The 20,896-nt window shown below is 48.4% G+C and overlaps 1 protein-coding gene across 1 annotated transcript in view; it reads right to left on the bottom strand.

Annotated features, from left to right (window-relative positions):
* Nucleotides 1–16,918, bottom strand: part of LOC126457628 (SPRY domain-containing protein 7) — an 84,710-nt gene extending 67,792 nt beyond the window's left edge. Inside the window, exons 1-3 of the mRNA XM_050094099.1 lie at nt 16,762–16,918; nt 16,538–16,662; nt 16,343–16,459 (exon numbers count right to left, since the gene is read on the bottom strand). Coding sequence (XP_049950056.1) covers nt 16,343–16,459; nt 16,538–16,649 — 229 coding nt within the window. The 5' untranslated portion in view covers nt 16,650–16,662; nt 16,762–16,918. The remainder of the gene's footprint in view (nt 1–16,342; nt 16,460–16,537; nt 16,663–16,761) is intronic.
* Between the last annotated feature and the right edge of the window lie 3,978 nt (nt 16,919–20,896).

Below are 20,896 nucleotides of genomic sequence, written 5' to 3'. Positions count from 1 at the left end.
CCACACATCATTCGCTAAAACGGCTGATAAATCAGATGGTAAACCCAAGATGAAATGTAAATTGATAAATAAAGGGCATTCTGGCATGAAGTGGCACACAGTTAAAATTTGGGTGCAGTGGCTACAACATGCTGGGGCAGCGCCACTGAGCAAATGACAATGGCTAAAAAGGCAGTGACCAACACACAGATGAGTTAAAATAATCTCCTGGCGGGAGGGCTGAGAGGTCATCCAAGGCGCCAGGACAGACTTAAGCCGAAGTTTATTCCCATGAAGGGAGGACCAATTGGCGATGCCAAAGGGACACCACCTCCTGACAGACTGCAACACAGAAAAGATCAGAGAGAATAGAGGTACTCGTGGGATGAGGTACGAGGACTGCAGCCTTGGCAGCAGTGTCAGCAGGCTCGTTTCCTAGCAGACCGACATGTCACTGGATCCACAGAAACATGACATGACATCGGCTCCACCAAGAGGGAGCAAGTGACATTTTCCCTGGACCCACTGCACTAAGGCATGAGCAGTGTACTGTGCTCAGAGACTTTGAAGGGCACTGAGCGAGTGAGCAGAGGACAATTGGGAAGGCTGTGTCACCATATGTACTCCCTGGTCTGATACAAGGTAAAAAGATCAGCTGTAAATGGTGAGGAGTGTGCCAGAAGCAGATATCTAAAGACATGGGTGCCAATGAAGAAGGCACACCTGACCCCATGGTCAGTGAAGGTGATAAACAAAGGATGGAGTAGTGTCTTGGGAAGCGAATGAAGGCCAAAGTTAACATGGACCGCTTCACGAAGCCAAGGTGGTGAATGGTTCACACCCACCCAAAAGTTGCAGGTAGTGTGATGTTAAGCCGCCATAGCAGGTGGCAAAACGGTACTCCAGGAGGTAACAGAAGAGGGACAAGCCACATACTGACGACCTATGGATTCATCAAAAAAGGACGCATAGGAGGGGTGGCCACAAAGTGCAGACAAACATCATGCATAACTGCTGAGGAGAAATACACGTCAGTATGACAGTGGTAGTTCAGCATAGGCGCCTGTGGCCACAAAGATGCCACGATGATGGCTACTGTTGAGACGGCATAAAAGGAATGGGCATGCAGATGCATAAACGAAGCACCCATAGTCTAGTTTCGAACAGACAAGGGACCGGTAAAAACGGAGGACAGTGGTTCGATTGGCACCCCAGGAAGTACCATTGAGGACAAGTAGGACACTGAGGGACTGCGTACAGCGGGCTGCCAGGTAAGAGACATGACAGGACCAAGAGCGTTTCCTATCGAGCATGAGCCCCAGGAATTTTGTAGCGTCAATGAACGGAAAGGCAACAGGCCCAAATGCAGAGATGGTGGGAGAAACCATTTGTGCCTTCAGAAATTCATACACACGGTTTTGTAAGTGGAAAAGTGAAAGCCACTGGCGATGCTACAAGAGTGCAGACAATCAAGACAGCACTAAAGATGCTGCTCAGTGAGACAGGCCCATGGAGAACTGCAATAGATGGCAAAATCATTGACAATAAGGGAGCCAGAGACGCCCTGCAGGAGACAGGCCATTATAGGGTTAATGGCGATAGCAAAGAGGATGACACTCAGGACGGTACCCTGAGGCACACCATTTTCCTGAATAAAGGTGGCCGACAAGCCAGAACCCACACGCACCACGAAAACTCGGTCTTGTAAAAATGCCTGAAGAAAACAGGGCAGGTGCCCACGGAAGCCCCAGGTGTAAAGAGTATGGAGGATACCAGTTCTCCAGCAGGTGTCTTAGGCCTTCTCCAAATCAAAATACACGGCCACAGTCTGCAGAAAACCATTCATGACATAAGTGGACAAAGTAACGAGACAGTCACCTGCAGAACGCCGTGGTCGAAATCCACACTGTGCATTCATGAGTAAATGGCGAGACTCGAGCCACCACACCAGCTGGGCTCGAATCATATGTTCCATCACCTCACAAACAACTGATAGGGAGATGGGTCAGTAGCTAGAAGGAAGGTTTTTGTCCTTACTAGGCTTAGGTATAGGTATGACAGTGGATTCACGCTAGAGTCCAGGAAATGTGCCCTCAGCCCAGATGCAGTTGTATGTGTTAAGGAGAAAGTGCTTGCCCACAAGAGAGAGAGAGGGAGCTGCTGCAACATCTGAACGTGGATAGCATCTGGCCCTGTGGCGGAGGACCGGGACAAACTGATAGCATGATCTAGCTCCCTCATACTGAAGGCAGCATTGTAGCACTCACAATTTGGAGAAGAGAAGGTTATCACCCGAGCCGCCTCCACTCATTTCCAATGGATGAAGGCTGGGTGATAGCGGGAAGAGCTCAAAACTTCCGCAAAATGGCAGCCCAAGGTGTTGGAGATAGCAACAGGATCCATGATATCAGCACCTACTGTCAGGCCGAAAATGGGTCCAAAGAGCTGTCTGAGGCTGGCCCACATGACAGAGGAAGGTGTGGAACTGATAAAAGAACCAGTGAATGAAATCCAACTCGTTTTTTAGCTATACCTAAGAGCTCGACAACACTGTGCACCCATCTGTTTATAAAGAATGCAGTTTTCCAGCATAGGGTCGCAGTTTTAAAAAAGCAGAGAGCACATGTTTGTGCCAAGAGACTGGGACATGAATGGTAAAGAGGTGCGAGGAATGGAATGTTCTGCAGCAGTAAGGATAATGTTGGTGAGATAGTCCACCTGGTCATCACAACTGAGGAAATCTTGTTCTGCGAAGTTTGCCAGAGAGGAGTAAAGCTGCCAGTTAGCCTTAGTAAGCTACCATTTGGGCATGCTTGTGGATGGGGAGGCAGTCAGCAGACGGAGAGCACATGGGAAATGGTCGCTCGAGTAGGTGTCAAAGAATGGATGACTCAAGATGATAGGCAAGCTGGGCAGTGCAAAAAGATAGGTCCAAATGGGAATAGGGGTTGTGAGGAGCCAGAAAGGAAAGTGGGTGCTCCAGTGTTAAAGCAGAAGGAGTAGAGTTGGTTAAGAAGGTCAGCAAAGAGGGCACCTTTCTGGCAGGTCCTGGGAGAACCCCAAAGGAGATGATGTGCATTAAAGTCACCGAATAGTATAAACAGTGGAGGTAGCTGCCCAATAAGCTGAAGCAAGTCTGCCCTGGTGACAGTGAAGGACAGAGGTACATAAGTGGTACAGCAGGAGAAAGTCAGGTGGGGAAGGAAAAGGCGCATTCACCTTTTCCTTCCCCACCTCACAACTTGAAGAGATGGGTAGTCAGAGAGATGGGTTGACTATGAATGTCGTTCCGTATGAGCAGCGTAACGCCTCCATGAGATGGGATGCCGACCTCAGGGGGAAGGTCAAAATGAATTGGTAAGTAATGGGAAAGCTCAAAGCAGTTTTGAGCATGCAGTTTCGTTTCCTGAAGGCAAAGTACAAGGCGATGCTAGTAGCAGCCGTAAATCCTCTTTGTGGGACCAAAGGCCACGGACATTCCATTGGAGGACAGTCATGAGGAGGAAGAGATGTAGGGGTACCAATTTGGTGGCCGCCGATGGACAGCCGGGGGAGAGGCGCTACTACAGGGCACAGAAGCAGGAGGATTCTGCTCCATGGGGTCCACAAACATCTGCGTGCTTGTGTGGTCGGTCTGTGGAGTCCAACGCTGAAAAACAGTTGGTGGTGCGCACCGGCAAGACAGAGGCCGGTCAGAATAAGTGACCACTTGGTGACACCATTGAGCAGGATCATTGATAATTTTTTTTTTTTTTTTTTTTTTTTTGTGGTTTTAGGACGCACAACTACAGTGGTCAGTAGCGCCCAGACTAAGTTATGAATGCACTGCAAGGCACAAGGTTAAAACAGCAACTAAAAAGGACAACACTATAAAAGGCACATTAATAGGCAAGGGATTAAAAGAAAACAGCATAATAAAATGTCCTTAGACAGGTTTGTCAAGTGAATAAAACGAAGAACGCGAGCAGCTGCTCCCGGGTCATCCGCTAAAATGGCATCCAGAGTACATGGCAGGCCAAGATCAGTGCGTAGTGTATTAGAATTCGGACAGGACGTTAAAATGTGGCATACCATCAGCAATTGCCCACATGGGCAGAACAGTGCCGGTGCAACCGTCAGCAGATGGCGATGGCTGAACTGGCAGTGTCCAATTCGTAACCGGGCCAAAACAACCTCCTCCCACCGAGAAGGGCGTGAAGAGGTCATCCAAGGTGTGGGGAGATGTTTCAAGGCCCAAAGCTTGTTTTCAGCAAGTGTAGCCCAATCGGCATGCCACAGCAATAAAATGCGCTGACAAATGACCCTGCTAAAATCAGATGAAGGCACACAACAAGAAGCTGAGGCTGGAGGACCGCAGCCTTGGCTGCGGCATCTGCAGTTTCGTTCCCAGGGATACCAACATGGCCAGGAACCTACATAAAGGTAACCGGAGAACCGTCGTCCGCCAGCTGCTGAAGAGAGCGTTGGATCTGGTGCACGAAAGGGTGAACCGGATACGGATCACTGAGGCTCTGGTTGGCACTCAGGGAATCAGAGCAGATGACATAAGCAGAATGTTGGTGGTGGCAGATGTAAAGAACAGCCTGGTAGAGGGCAAATAGCTCAACTGTGAAGACCGAACAATGGCCATGCAGCCGGTATTTGAAACTGTGTGCCCCGATAATAAAAGAACACCCAACACCGTCATTGGTCTTGGAGCTATTTACATAAATGAGGATCGTATTAACAAACTTCGAACGAAGTTCGATAAACCGGGAGCGGTATACCGAAGCTGGGGCAACATCCTTAGGGAGCGAGCTGAGCTGAAGGTGAACGCGAACCTGAGCCTGGAGCCAAGGTGGCGTTTGGCTCTCGCCCACTCTAAAGGTTGCAGGGAGTGAAAAATCAAGGTGCTGAAGGTGACGAAAGCAAACTCCAGGGGGTAGCAGGGCAGATACATACAATCCGTATTGACGGTCGAAAAAGTCGTCAAAAAGGGAACGATAAGACGGGTGGTCGGGCATTGACAATAGCCGACAGGCATACTGACGAAGCAGTATATCGTGCCGGTAGGTTAGTGGCAATTCACCAGCTTCAGCATGAAGACTCTCGACAGGACTAGTATAGAATGCTCCGATCGCAAGACGTAACCCCCGATGTTGTATAGAGTTGATGTGGCGTAAGATGGACAGCCGTGCAGAGGAGTATACAAAGCTCCCATAATCCAGCTTTGAGCAGACGATCGACCGATATAGGCGAAGTAGGATGGTTCGATCCACTCCCCACGATGTACCGCTGAGAACACTGAGGACATTTAGAGAACGGTTACAACGGGCAGCCAAATATGACATGTGGAGACCAGCTAAGTTTCCTGTCAAATGTAAGACCTAAAAATTGTGTTGTCTCCATGAAGGGGAGAACAACGGGACCAAGATGTAAGGACCGTGGAAGAAACTCTTTGTAGCACCAGAAGTTAATACAGACCATCTTCTCGGCAGAAAAGCGGAAGCCATTGGCGACACTCCAGGAGTAACGACGGTCAAGACAATGCTGAAGACAGCACTCCAGGACAGAGGTACACTGTGCACTGCAATAGATGCTAAAATTGTCCATGAAAACGGAGCCAGATACATCAGCTGGGAGGCAATCCATAATTGGATTGATCGCTATGGCGAAGAGAGCGGCGCTCAATACTGAGCCCTGTGGCACCCCATTCTCCTGGCGAAAGACGTCTGACAGGACAGAACCCACACGTACCCTGAACTTGCAAACCATTAAAAATGCACGAATAAGAAGAGGGAGGCGACCACGAAGGCCCCATGTATGCATGTTGCAGAGTATGCCCGCCCTCCAACAGATGTCTTAAGCCTTCTCCAAATCAAAGAACACAGCCACGGTCTGGCACTTCCGCAAGAAGTTATTCGTAATGAAGGTCGACAAGGTAACCAGATGATCAAAAGCAGAGTAGCGTCTACGAAATTCACATTGTACATTGGTAAGTAGGCGTCGAGATTCGAGCAGCCAAACCAAACAAGAGTTAAACATTCATTCCATCACCTTACAGACACAGCTGGTAAGGGAAATGGGTCGATAACTGGAAGGCAAGTGCTTGTCCTTCCCCGGCTTAGGAATCGGGACAACAATACATTCGCGCCAGCATGTGGGAACGTGACCCTCAATCCAGATGCAATTATAAGGACGAAGAAGAAAACCTTTACCCGCAGGAGAAAGGTTCTTCAGCATCTGAATATGAATAGAATCAGGCCCCGGAGCGGAGAACCGTGACCGGGCAAGTGCATTTTCCAGTTCCCAAATGGTGAATGGGGCATTGTAACTTTCATGATTCGACGAGCGGAAGTTAGGTGGCCTTGCCTCCTCTGCCTGTTTTCGGGGGAGGAAGGCAGGGTGGTAATGAGCGGAGCTCGAAACCTCTGCGAAAAATCTGCAGAAGGCATTGGAGACATCCTCAGGAGCCACAAGGACGTCATTCGCGACTGTCACGCCAGAAACTGGTGAGTGGACCTTAGTGCCAGATAGCCGGCGCAGGCTACCCCAGACAACAGAAGGAGGAGTAAAACTGTTGAATGTGCTTGTGAAAGCAGCCCAGCTGGCTTTCTTGCTTTCTTTAACAACACAACGACACTGCGCACGCAATTGTTTATAATTAATACAATTCGCCATCGCAGGGTGGCGTTTAATGGTGCGTAAAGCACATCGACGAGCACGTAAAGTGTCTACATGCTGCGGTCCACCGGGGGACAGGTATGAGGGATGGAATATTCAGCAGCAGTGAGAATGACTTCCGTGAGGTGTGCGACCTGACTATCGCAGCTTGCGAAGGTTTGATCCTGATAGGTCGCCCTGAAGAGAAGAGCCCCCAGTCTGCTTTGGAGATGTTCCAACTAGTTGAGCATGGAGATGGGGTATGATGCAGGAGATGGATAACACAAGGGAAGTGGTCACTCGAATACGTATCAGAAAGTGCGTACCACTCAAACCAGCGTGCAAGTTGGGTAGTACATATAGAGAGGTCTAAATGGGAATATGTGTGAGTTGTGTCCGAAAGAAAAGTAGGGGCACCAGTATTGAGGCAGATAAGATTGAGGTGGTTGAAAAGGTCTGCTAACAGGGAGCCTCTTGGGCAGGATGCTGGAGAGCCCCAAAGGGGATGGTGGGCATTGAAGTCTCCAGTCACCAAAAATGGTGCAGGTTGCTGAGCAATAATTTGCATCATGTCTGCCCTAGTAACGGCAGATGACAATGGAGTGTAAACGGTACAAATGGAAAATGTAAAAATGGGGAGAGTAATTCGGACGGCAACTGCCTACAGGACAGTGTGCGATGTGATGGGATCGTAATAGATATCATCCCGGACCGGCAACATAACCCCTCGTGATCCAGAATACCTGCCACAGGGGGTAGGTCAAAACGCACAGAGGCAGTGTGCCAAGTCAATTTGATCGCATGGGCGTAGCTTCGTTTCCTGGAGAGTTACGACGAGCGGACAATGCAAGCATAGCAGCAACTGTAAGTCCTCTCCGTTGGAGCGAATGCCGCGAATATTCCAATGAAGAAGTGCCATCATGAGAAGAAAAAGAAAAAGGAGAAGCAAGAAGGGGTCACCTCTAAGGCCGCTGAGGGCCTGGCTTCGAGCGAGCACTGCTGCCGCTATCAATAGTCATCGTCCATTTGTTCAATGGGTTCATCGGCCATCTTGTTAAGATGGCCAAGAGGGGGAGCTTCCTCCACCGGTGAACAGCCAGATGTTCAGCTACCAGTGGTGCGGCCAGGTGAAATGGATGACGGCCTGGGGCGGCAACCACTGGGTGGTGCAGGAGAAGAAACGCACTGGGGTGGAGAAGGAGAACTTTGCTTCCTATTAGCCTTCTTGGAAGGTCGTTTCGTCGAAGTACTGGTCGATGGCTGGGAGTTCGGGGTACGTAGGAAGTCTTCATGGGACGGTTCCTTCTTGAAGGTCCGTGCATCTGACTTCTGGGTCTTAGTCTTGGCAGAAGCTGATGAAGGTGCTTGTGTCTTATGGGTGACGAGAGGAAGAGGAGACGTTGACCAGGCAATCTTAGCAGTGGTCGAACAGACGACTGTAGAGCTAAAGGTCAGATCGGATGTCTGCGACGACACCTCCCTGGTAGTCCGAGGAGAGGCGAGGACAGTACTGTATTTCCCCGCTGGGAGCAGCGTGGGCTTCCTACTAGCAAATAGCTTGCGAGCAGTCGAGGTGGACACTTTCTCTTTGACACGAATTTCCTGTATACAGCGTTCATCCTTGTAGATGGGACAGTCGTGGGAGGGCGCTGCATGGTCACCTTGACAGTTCACGCAACGAGGAGACAGAGGTGGACAGTCACCCTCATGGGCGTCCCTGCCACAAGTGACGCATTTAGCCGCATTAGAACAAGACTGGCGAGTGTGATTAAAATGCTGACACTGGTAGCAGTGCGTAGGTGTCGGGACATAGGGGCGAACAGAGATAACCTCATAGCCTGCTTTGATGTGCGACGGCAGATGAACACTACCAAAGGTCAAAAAAGTGTCCGGGTCGGTACAAGGTCATTGTCGACCTTTCTAATGACCCTATGGACAGCCGTCACGCCCTGCTCAGCGAGGAAAAACTGAATCTCCTCATCAGTCAATCCATCGAGTGATCTAGTATATACCCCACCAGGGAGAGGGCGGGCAGAGGGGGCGGGGAGAGGAGAGGACAAGAGGGGGGCGAGAGAGGAGAGGACAAGAGGGGGGCGGGGAGGGGAGAGGAGTGGACAAGAGGGGGGCGGGGAGAGGAGAGGAGTGGACAAGAGGGGGGCGGGGAGAGGAGAGGAGTGGACAAGAGGGGGGCGGGGAGAGGAGAGGAGTGGACAAGAGGGGGGCGGGGAGAGGAGAGGAGAGGACAAGAGGGGGGCGGGGAGAGGAGAGGAGAGGACAAGAGGGGGGCGGGGAGAGGAGAGGAGAGGACAAGAGGGGGGCGGGGAGAGGAGAGGAGAGGACAAGAGGGGGGCGGGGAGAGGAGAGGAGAGGACAAGAGGGGGGCGGGGAGAGGAGAGGAGAGGACAAGAGGGGGGCGGGGAGAGGAGAGGAGAGGACAAGAGGGGGGCGGGGAGAGGAGAGTAGAGGACAAGAGGGGGGCGGGGAGAGGAGAGTAGAGGACAAGAGGGGGGCGGGGAGAGGAGAGGAGAGGACAAGAGGGGGGCGGGGAGAGGAGAGGAGAGGACAAGAGGGGGGCGGGGAGAGGAGAGGAGAGGACAAGAGGGGGGCGGGGAGAGGAGAGGAGAGGACAAGAGGGGGGCGGGGAGAGGAGAGGAGAGGACAAGAGGGGGGCGGGGAGAGGAGAGGAGAGGACAAGAGGGGGGCGGGGAGAGGAGAGGAGAGGACAAGAGGGGGGCGGGGAGAGGAGAGGAGAGGACAAGAGGGGGGCGGGGAGAGGAGAGGAGAGGACAAGAGGGGGGCGGGGAGAGGAGAGGAGAGGACAAGAGGGGGGCGGGGAGAGGAGAGGAGAGGACAAGAGGGGGGCGGGGAGAGGAGAGGAGAGGACAAGAGGGGGGCGGGGAGAGGAGAGGAGAGGACAAGAGGGGGGCGGGGAGAGGAGAGGAGAGGACAAGAGGGGGGCGGGGAGAGGAGAGGAGAGGACAAGAGGGGGGCGGGGAGAGGAGAGGAGAGGACAAGAGGGGGGCGGGGAGAGGAGAGGAGAGGACAAGAGGGGGGCGGGGAGAGGAGAGGAGAGGACAAGAGGGGGGCGGGGAGAGGAGAGGAGAAGAGGGGGGCGGGGAGAGGAGAGGAGAGGACAAGAGGGGGGCGGGGAGAGGAGAGGAGAGGACAAGAGGGGGGCGGGGAGAGGAGAGGAGAGGACAAGAGGGGGGCGGGGAGAGGAGAGGAGAGGACAAGAGGGGGGCGGGGAGAGGAGAGGAGAGGACAAGAGGGGGGCGGGGAGAGGAGAGGAGAGGACAAGAGGGGGGCGGGGAGAGGAGAGGAGAGGACAAGAGGGGGGCGGGGAGAGGAGAGGACAAGAGGGGGGCGGGGAGAGGAGAGGACAAGAGGGGGGCGGGGAGAGGAGAGGACAAGAGGGGGGCGGGGAGAGGAGAGGACAAGAGGGGGGCGGGGAGAGGAGAGGACAAGAGGGGGGCGGGGAGAGGAGAGGACAAGAGGGGGGCGGGGAGAGGAGAGGACAAGAGGGGGGGCAAGGAGAGGAGAGGACAAGAGGGGGGGCAAGGAGAGGAGAGGATTGGTTGGTTGAGGTTTAAGGGACCAAACAGCAAGGTCGTCAGTCCCTTGTTTCAGATATGCGCCATTCCGCTAATGGGACAACTCAGTAAAGTCAGAACAATAAAACGGAAAAAGGGAAAAAACGAAAAAAGGCAGTCATGTCGTCATTGGTAAAAAACAAAATGAGGGAAGTCGGCAAGAGAACGAACCCAACACTATGCTGAAGCAGCATAGGCAAGACCACCTGTGACTTAAAAGGTACAACTGCCATAATGTGGAAAGTACGTATGGGAATAGAAAGACTAACCAAGCCTTAAAAAAAAAAAGGGTAAAAACAGAGTAAAAGGGGAAGAAAAGAGGAATTCGGTCAGGGAGGTGAATCAGGAATCTCCGAACACTGCTTACAGTGGGAGACACCCAAACACTCACCACCCTGCCCCAACACCAGAGAGAGATTAAAAACCTTAAAACTGAGAATAAAAACCACTTTCCCGGAGGAAACCGAGAACCAGAGAGACCATCCGGGAATCGTCAGCCAACATCAAAGGTAAAGTGTGGTGGAGCCTGTACTTAGCACGCAGAGCCAAAAGAAGGGGGCATTCAACCAAAATGTGGGCTACTGACTGGAAGGCTCCACAACCACATAGTGGGGGTGGCTCATCACGCAAAAGAAAACCATGGGTCAACCGAGTATGGCCAATGCGGAGACGACACAGTGTGGTCGAGTCCTTTCGGGAGAGGTGAAAGGAAGAACGCCACGGGCCTGGTGTCACCTAAATTGCACGAAGTTTATTAGACAGGGGAGTAGCCTCCCAAGAATTGGCCCATGACTGTGCGAGGTGGGATTTGATGTGAAGCCGTAAATCCGCTGCAGGAGGGGCTACAGAAAACGGGGGGTAAGTAACTGCTCCCCCAGCCAAACGATCAGCGAGCTCATTACCCGGGATACCCACATGGCCAGGGACCCAAAGGAAGTCAATAGAACAAGCAGCACAGTGAATGTCAGCGAGATGGTCATGGATGGCAGAGACCAAGGGATGGCGCAAAAAACACCGGTCAATAGCAAGAAGGCCACTCATCGAGTCCGTACATAACAAAACGCGGTTGTGTTGCGACTGTTTAATAAAGGTAAGGGCCTGGGAAATTGCCATCAATTCCGCAGTAAACACCCCACATGTAGGTGGCAGCAGATGACTTTCCGTTCCAACAGAGGACGTGAAGGCATACCCAACACGATCAGCAGATTTAGAGCCATCAGTGTAAAAAACAACAGCATCCCGAAACTCCCATAAAATTTGGCGGAAAAAGGAACGGAACACCACCGGGGGGATGGAATCTTTCGGACCGCGGCGGAGATCCATCCTAATTCGAGGCCGAGGAACTAACCAAGGAGGGGTGAAGGGGAGGGAGCGAGGAAGACAGGACAAAGAAGGAAGCTGAAAATCACGGCAAAGAGACACAAGGCGCAGCCCAACCGGTAAACCCACACGAGGGCGGGAGTCGGGTGGGCGACGTCCATGGTCTGGAAACAGGATAGAATAGGAAGGATGAGTGGGAGATGAACGGATAGTGAGTGCATAAGACACCAGAAGCTGGGACCGCCGAACAGAAAGGGGGGGGGGGGGGGGGGGGATCCCAGCTTCAACCAGGAGACTATCAACAGGGCTAGTAGGGAAGGCACCGGTGGCCAAACGGATACCACGATGGTCGACTGGATCCAGCACGTGCAGTGTGGAAGGAGCAGCTGAACCATAAACTTGACAACCATAGTCCAAGCGAGACAGAACTAGAGCACGATAAAGACGGAGGAGGAGGGAACGGTCCGCACCCCAAGAGGAGTGGGCAAGGAAGCGAAGGACATTGAGTTTATGGAAACATCCTACCTTCAGGTGTCTGATATGGGGCAGCCAAGTGAGCTTGTTGTTGAAAAGAAGACCCAGGAAACGAAACTGTGGGACCACGGCAATCGTTGTGCAGCGAGATAGAGCTCTGGATCAGGGTGGATCGTAGTACGGCGACAGAAGTGGACCCTCGGAATTTTAAAGGAGAGAATTGAAACCCGTGTGAGAGGGTCCATGCAGAGGCACGCCGTATAGCTACCTGGAGCTGCCGCTCTGCAGATGCCATCGAGGAGGAACTAACCCAAATGCAGAAATCATCCACATACAGGGCAGGGGCGACCAAGGGACAGACAGACGCCACAAGTCCATCAATAGCAATGAGGAAAAGAAGGACTCTCAAGACGGAACCGTGTGGGATGCCCGTCTCCTGGGTCCGTGGAGAACTAAAAGCAGTACCAACTCGAACTCTGAATGACCGATGGATCAGGAACTGGCGGATAAAAATCGGGAGTGGGCCCCGAAGACCCCACTGACGAAGGGTAAGTAAGATGTGATGGCCGTGTCATAGGCCTTGCGAAGGTCAAAAAACACTGCAACCAAATGGCGGCGCTGGGAAAAAGCCTGCCGAACTGCGGATTCCAAGCAAAGTAAATGATCGATTGAAGACCGTCCCTCTCGAAAGCCACACTGATAAGGCGACAAGAGATCCCGTTATTCGAGGACCCAATTGAGCCGACGGGCTACCATCCGTTCAAGTAACTTACAAACAACATTCGTCAAACTAATTGGCCGATAGCTGTCAACAGATAGGGGGTTCTTACCAGGCTTAAGGACAGGAACCACAATGCTATCCCTCCACTGAGAAGGGAAGTCACCCTGGAGCCAGATACGGTTAAACACCCGAAGAAGATGTTGCCATTGTGGAGCACTGAGATGTTGAAGCAGTTGGTTATGAATGGAATCTGGGCCAGGGGCCGTATCATGAGAAGAAGATAGAGCAGAAAGAAATTCCCATTCAGTGAAAGGTTCGTTGTAAGATTCTGACTCACAAGGGGTGAAACATAAGGTGGAAGCTTCAGCCTGCTGTTTTTGATGAAGGAAAGCAGCTGGATAGGAGGCTGACGCTGACGCCACTGCAAAATGGGTCGCAAGATGTTCTGCAAGAACTAATGGGTCAGTACAAACGCCTTCTGGGAGGTGAAGGCCTGGGAGGGTGGACTGCCGATGGCAACCTTGGAGAGAACGAAGTGTAGCCCATACCCGTGACAGAGGGACAGTAGAACCAAGGGAAGAAACGAATCGTTCCCAACATATCCGCTTGCTCTGTTTGATTAAATAACGGGCTTTAGCGCGAAGGCGTTTAAAGGTAGTAAGGCTGGCTACGGATGGGTGCCTCTTAAAGTGTTGCAAAGCTCAATGGCGATCACAGATGGCAATGGGAATGGCCGTACTCCACCACGGGACTTGCCGACGACGAAATGGTCCAGATGAGCGCGGGACAGCAAGGCTAGCAGAGCGAACAATCGCTCCTTCCAACTGGGGGACCCCCTTCACAAGGGGGCGCACCCACCTTAGGTGATTGTCCACACCTCAGGTCACACCAATCCGCAATTTGGGAAGGTTACAGCTCAGGCAATCACCCCTCCCTGGACCTAGCCTGTACCAGGAGGTACGTGCGAACACAACCTATCGACCCAGGTCTGGGAATTACGCATTACCCAGTCACCTTTTATGCGTCAGATGTGTGGGCCGGCCTTCAGGAGTGCACAGGGAGGAGAAAGAAGAAGAAAGATGATCAAGCGCTGAAGCGGAGGAACGAGAGAAGGGAAAGAAAGAAAGGAAAAGGGAACCACAGAGAAAGTTGAGACTGTTTGCACGTCAGCTACAGAATGCAGAACATTCCCAATAATAACCCCACACATGTTCCCCAAGGGAGGGGAAGAAAGAATAGCAAGAGGAGGGACATACAGCATGGAAGGGAAAAAGTGCTGCAAAGGCTGGGGGCCCGTGATAGCCAAGCACAAACCCACCCAAAGAGTGGTGAGCCCCCTGAGGGACACACACATCATTGAGGCATTGGATCATCAAAAGAAAGTATCCAGAAGTTGTATTTAGATCTTTCAAAAGCTGTTGACTGTGTGTGCCATAAAACCTTTTTACAGAAACTGGACTGCTGTGGCATAAGTTGGAAAGCTGCTGGTATTATAAAAATCTTTGTTGAAAACAGACAGCAGGGTTTGAAATAAAACAAATCTGAAATACAAAAATGTCTACTCACTGTATGCAGGTAAAATATGGAGTTGCTCAGGGTTCAGTACTAGGACCTCTGCTCTTTAGCTTGTATATAAATGATATGCCCACTACTGTAAACGAAAAAATTATCATGTATGCTGATGACAACTGTACCAGTATATAGTGACTCAATGAACAAGTTGGAAAGAAGAGCCAGTGAGAACTTGCAAATGGCAGATAGGTATTTTACAGGAAATAACATTAATCAACAGGAAGAAAATTGTGTACAAATTTTGAAACAAACAGAACCAACAGAGTGGAGATATTTACACACTGTATTGGGATGTGCACTTTGAACCAGTGGACTGCAATAGGTTTCTGGGTACAGACATGATCAAATTTGTAACATGAGGAAACCACATTGACAGGATCTGTTCCAAAATAAGAAATATATTTTAATGAAAAAAATGTGCTATACAATGAACACAGAAACCTTGTTTAAAATGTACTAAAGACATTTTCCGACACATTGTACTGTATCCCAACACGGAATTGTGCAGCAGATGTACATGTACAAAGAATCCTAAAACTTAAAAAGAAAGCCATTAGATGCATAGCTAAACTAACACTTCAGAAATCATGCTAAAACAAATTCAAGGAATTTAAAACACTAACTGTACCAAGTCTGTACATATATGAGACAATACTGCTTCTAATGGTAAATTGTACAGCACCTCTTAGACATATTTTTATGGCCACCACACAAGAACCACATAAAATTACCACATCTGCAGCAGAAGATTGAAAACGACAGACAGGGACACTACAATTGCAGGAAGCTTACTTTGTAATAGACTCCCATCTAGCATCAAGAGCATAAAGGAACTGAGCACCTTCAAACAAAAACTTTAACACCTCATCTGTGGATACTGGTATATGAAGTAGTACTTGTTGGCAAATTCATAGGACAAATGTAAGTTGGAATGTCAAGTTTTCTTGAAAGAAGGAAAAGGGGAAACAAAGTATAGCAATGAAAATACAGAAGAGAACATACAGACTAAGATGCAGTGTTGCAGTAATGTATAAATGTCTTAATATTTCTATGCAGCGCGTTTAACACACACAAACTAAAAAAAAAATTGTCTTCAGTTCTTCTACATGTATTATACTATTATTATTAGCCTATCATCATTAGCAGTATGACAATTAGATTGTTGACTTTCCCTGTGTGTGCGCGCTAGACTGCGACATAAATCAACACAGGCTATGATATATCACTGAGTAAAAATATTATCAGTAAACATTACTATAGACTTATTTATTGTATCAAATGGCAAATTTAAAAGAAATATGTTTATTTCTGTATAAATTTGCGACATAATATGTCTAAAATCATTGTAAAACTGATCAGTGGACAGAAAATTAACTATATTCCGGAGACAGTCAGGCGGCAAGTCTATCTCGTGAACAGGCTCTCAGGCAAACTAATGGATAATATTGGGTAACATCCTGTGTTAGACATGGCTTTTAATTTACTAGTATATTTGACAGTTTCAAGACTAGTTTTCATTCTATTCTCCATAACTTTACTGGGAAATATCGTAATTGATGGCTAAACGTAGTCTTAGAAGACTAGAAAGCATTTTTAATAGTCACAGTATTCCCCCACACTGGGCACCACTGATGGTCAAAGGAAGCAGCATGTTGTTTTCCGTATCTGATATTCCGATCAAGATTCTCCGCTAGCAACTCCTGTTATGCAGCTTATTGCACGGCTAGCACCATTAAGTAGTTTTTAAAGAAGTTTGTGTGCGGTTCATTGCAATTCTGTATTACGGAGTAGTTTGGTATCGTAAAAAAATTGCGACTTTCCACTGGGGCAACAAATAGCACTGAGAAGCGGAAACCGAATCTGTCCTACAAAACAGTAACAACATCAAAAACAAATATACGCGGAGGATATGGAAAAACGCGCAACCTATAAACAGAACATAATAAAATTATCTAATTTTGTACCGTTAATACTGGTACTGTGGCAATCTGTACTTTTCCAATAAAATGATGAAAAACTATCAATATGTGCACAGTATAGTTACCAGACTGCTGAATTTTCACTTCAAAGTAGGATTTGCTCTGTACTAGTGGTGCGTTTGTGATAGCACCGCCACTGCCGCATATTCGCAATCCGTTTTTTACAATCACAACTTCATGACCTACAAGAAAGAAACAAGATTTTTATCGTTTCTACAGGTGGGAACACTCGCAACAATCTTTACATCTAAAATACTAACCAATGTGATTAGTATCTAGTGTGATGGGATTAGTTTCTCGCCTAAGCGCTGGTGTTGCTGAAAATCCCATCCCATCAAAACAGTTTTTCACACAGCAGAACACAATCGCCATCCTCGCTTTCAGGCTGTCAACATTGTCATCGTTTCAACGCGACTTTTGAGCACATTCCTTGATTGAAACGGGTCTAGGAAAGCTGTAGCTGCATTAATTCAGTATAACTTACTTTTCTAAACATTATTACGTAAACTCATCAACGATTTAAGTACACAACATGGGTTTAGCCCTACGACCCAATTGCTCAAATCAACATCACATCCCAACCTCTTCGCCAATAAGCAATAACTGTCAGCAACTCAGCACTGCTATCGTGTCAAAGTTGTTACTCGTGAAAACATTTCATTCAACGAGTTTACATTTCAAGCATACCTCCATGGTTTCAAGAGTGGCTATCCACGGATATACATAAGTGGTGATATCGACCTCAACCACGATGGGAACTCCTCTGATGAGACTGTAAGGAAGAACTTTGACTAACACCGGAGTTGCGTAGGGGTGCCCCAAACGGTTATTTTGAAGTTTCAGTCATCAGGATTCCAGTTATTTTTTACATCAGTTATTTTCATGGAAGTGAAAAAAGACGGGAGATGGCATTACGTCACAAACTTGAAGCCGATGTCCGCCATCTACACTAAAACATTAAGTTCCCCTTATTTAAACGATTTATTGCAGCAAAATAGCCATTATAGTTATACATTAGATTACCAATCATATGAGAGTGAATTACATGGATGTATTGAGTGTCTGCATAATTCTTAGTAGATTACATTCAGTGCAGGTATTATAACAGATTATCATTTGAACCATTTATTGCATACTCTCTAATTGATCTGGTCCTCTTGTTGCATATTTCTATATGGTATCTCTCACAAGGCTGTCCACATAGTGTACACTTGCAAAGGTTTGACGGTTTGTGGTATGTTGTATTTGCACAAATTTCATGGTGGAATCCGTGTACTGCGAGTCTTGTAAGTACGTGTCTCAACTCAAAATTTGCTGCTGTCCAAGTGCGGTCGATCATGGCCCGGGATCCATAGAATTCCGTTGGTACTTCTTCTCTTTTCTTGAGTAGTGATCTTCGTAGGTTCTCCGATGCTGATGTGTTGGAAAGTAAGAACCTTGTCCTTAGATCCTCGATGAGGAAAGATTCTCGGGCGAGAAGGTAGACTAATCTTGATCTTGTGGTTTTGGCTACCCCTAATGCTCTTTTGATATAGGTTGCTTTTACTCTTTCCAATGTTTCTAAGTTCTTTTCATTTAGGTGTATCCATATGATTTCCATCAAAAATGGCTCTGAGCACTATGGGACTTAAAAGCTATGGTCATCAGTCCCCTATAACTTAGAACTACTTAAACCTAACTAACCTAAGGACAGCACACAACACCCAGTCATCACGAGGCAGAGAAAATCCCTGACCCTGCCGGGAATCGAACCCGGGAACCCGGGCATGGGAAGCGAGAACGCTACCGCACGACCACGAGCTGCGAACTGATTTCTATCCCATAAGCCAGTATCGGTATTATTTTTGATTTGAAGAGTGCCATAGCTGTGTCTAGATTTAGTGTTCAGATGGAACTTATTTCGTTTATCGCTCTGATGGCCTGTGTCGCTTTCTCTGTTGTGTGTTTAGTGAAGCACTTTGCGGATGGCTGGAGTGTTATCCCTAGATATTTGTAATCTTTTGTGATAGATATTTGCTTTCCTTGTAGTGCAATTCTGGTCGTTTTTGAGATTTGCCCGCCTGGTCTGAATACCATCATTTCCGTCTTGTCGGTGTTGATTACGAAATCGTGTCTTGTGCACCATTTTTCCACGTCTTCTATAGTCTCCTGTAGTTTCTTTAAGTTTTTTGAGGCTATCACAATGTCGTCCGCGTAGGCATATGCTTCGACATCTTCGTCATGAGTGATTTCCATAATGTCCTTTGCTGTCAAAATGAACAGGAGCGGGCTTAGTGGCTCTCCTTGGAGTACTCCGTTTGTTTGCCTTATTGGTTCAGACAGGTCGAGATTGTCCGAGATCCTTATCTCGTTCCATTCATTTATGGAGTTTATAATCCTCGTCCAGATGCTGTCTCTTCCCAGGGTATCGTCGAGCATCCTTTTTACTAATCATCAATCGAGGAGGTCGAAGGCCTTTGTGAAGTCTATGAATACAGCATAATATTTTTGCTTCTTATCGATCGTTTCCCATATGTTTCTTTTTTCCCTGAACCTGAATTGAGATTCTGGGAGGTGGTCTTCCAAAGTGTGTCTTATTCTTCCTGTGATTAGTTTTGTGAATATCTTAAAAGGGTTGTTTTCCAAGGCTATACCTCTGTATTTGTTTGTGTCCTTTGGGTCGCCCTTCCCTTTGTACATTACCCTTACTGTTGATTTTCTCCACTGGCCTAGGATTTTTGCTGTTTCAATGTATTTGTTATAAAGTTTTGTCCAGGTTGGTGCTAGCTGTGTCTTTAAGGTATTCGTTGTAAAGCATGTCCGGTCCCGCTGCTTTCTTCCTTTTTGTTGATTCAATGATGTTTCGGACCTCATTTGGAGTGAGTGGAGACCAGGCTGGCATCTCTTGCGGTGTGAGCTCTTGACTTGCTACCTGTGCTCCTTCTCTACCATCTTTGTTGAGAATGTCTTTGAAATGTCTCGTCCATTCTTCCACGCTTATATAATGTGACTGTGCCTGCTTTCGGGGGCGGATTGCAATGAATGGGTCTCTCCTGGCTTCTTCAGCTAGTCTTCTTCCCTCTTCTTCCCTGTGTGCCATTCTCTTCTCCCTTGTTAGTGTTTTGTAGGATCTTCTTTTCTCAGCGCATGTTTGTAGTAGTGAGTGGTTCAAATGGCTCTGAGCACTATGGGACTCAACTGCTGTAGTCATCAGTCCCCCTGAACTTAGAGCTACTTAAACCTAACTAACCTAAGGACATCACACACACCCATGCCCGAGGCAGGATTCGAACCTGCGACTGTAGCAGCAGCGCGGCTCCGGACTGGAGCGCCTAGAACCGCATGGCCACCGCGGCTGGCAGTAGTGAGTGATTATCTGTGTCCGTTTTTAGTCGGTGTAAAGCTTGGAGTACTTCTTTTCTTTGCTGATAACACTCTTGATTGAACCATGGTTTAGCTCTTCTCACTTTCCTGGGGGTAGTTGCTTGTTTTAAGAGTTTCTCCAGTTCAAGCGCTGCCGCCTCTACTTTTGAGTTGTCGATTAAGGACTCAATTTGTTCTATCTAGTCGTGATATTCTTCCACTTTCCTTGGATCCAGTCTCCTCGAGAGCAGTCTCTTCTCTTGGTTCTCTCTTGCCTTCCAATCACTTTGTATGGCTATGATCATCGGGATGTGTTTTCTTATAGGCGTGTGGTTTGCATTCCAAAGTGGGCTTATGTCCCCTTTTATGTTTCCTCTTATGAGGGAGATATCAACAGCACTTTTGCCACTATGGCAGAAGTATGTAGGGACGTTTTATCGTTTAGCAGGATGAGGCCTTCTTCTTGTAGTGATTCAATTACTAATTTTGTTTTGTGATTCTGTACATCCAACCGACAGTTTAAATCCCCTGCGATAAGTAAAGGGATGCTTTCTTGCTCAGTCTTATTTGTTGGCTCAGTTCATCGATTGTCTATGGCCGATTCGCTTGGCTGGAAGTAGGTTGCTAATATTGTGATGTGTTTTACTTCTATTAGAATGGAGTGATTTAGTTCTGTTGTCGCTATAATTGGTGTTATCCACGGTTTCAGTAGGACTGTTATTCCCCCTTGGGGTCGCCCCCTTTCTCCTTGCTTTGCCAGCATATTTATGCTATAGAATTTCAGGTGTTGCCAATGATCTGTGAGTAAAGTTTCTGTGAATATTGCTACGTCATAACCTTCGAGAAAGTCTGTTGGAGCTATGCATGCTGCGTTTTTCAATCCTTCTACATTCCATAACATTATCTTCATGTTTTTTCTCCCTTCGTTTTCTCCTGGTTTTGTCGTCTCCGGGTACATCTGGTTTTGACACTCTAGTACTGGTGTGCTTCTCAGATTGTCTGCTATGTTGTGGCATTGCTGGTCTTGGGCCAGTGAAAATCCTGTTTCCTTCGATGACAGCCACTTGTAGGTTGGCCAGTTTCCGGCTTCATTATATAGGAAGTCCTGATCCCTGATAGGTTTCTTTTTTCTTTCTCCCCTCCCATATCTTATCTGTCGAGTCTCTGATGACCTTACTTCTTTTCCTGTTGTTTGCATTATCTGTTCCTCTTTTGGCGGTGGGGGTAGTGGGTCCTCTTCTGTTGGTGATGATGTTGCTTCTTTTTCCTCTATCGGG

This window comes from Schistocerca serialis, chromosome 2 (assembly GCF_023864345.2).
Source record: "Schistocerca serialis cubense isolate TAMUIC-IGC-003099 chromosome 2, iqSchSeri2.2, whole genome shotgun sequence".
NCBI lineage: Eukaryota > Metazoa > Arthropoda > Insecta > Orthoptera > Acrididae > Schistocerca > Schistocerca serialis.
The sequence above is the reverse complement of the archived record's forward strand: the minus strand, read 5'-3'. Positions and strand labels throughout refer to the sequence as shown.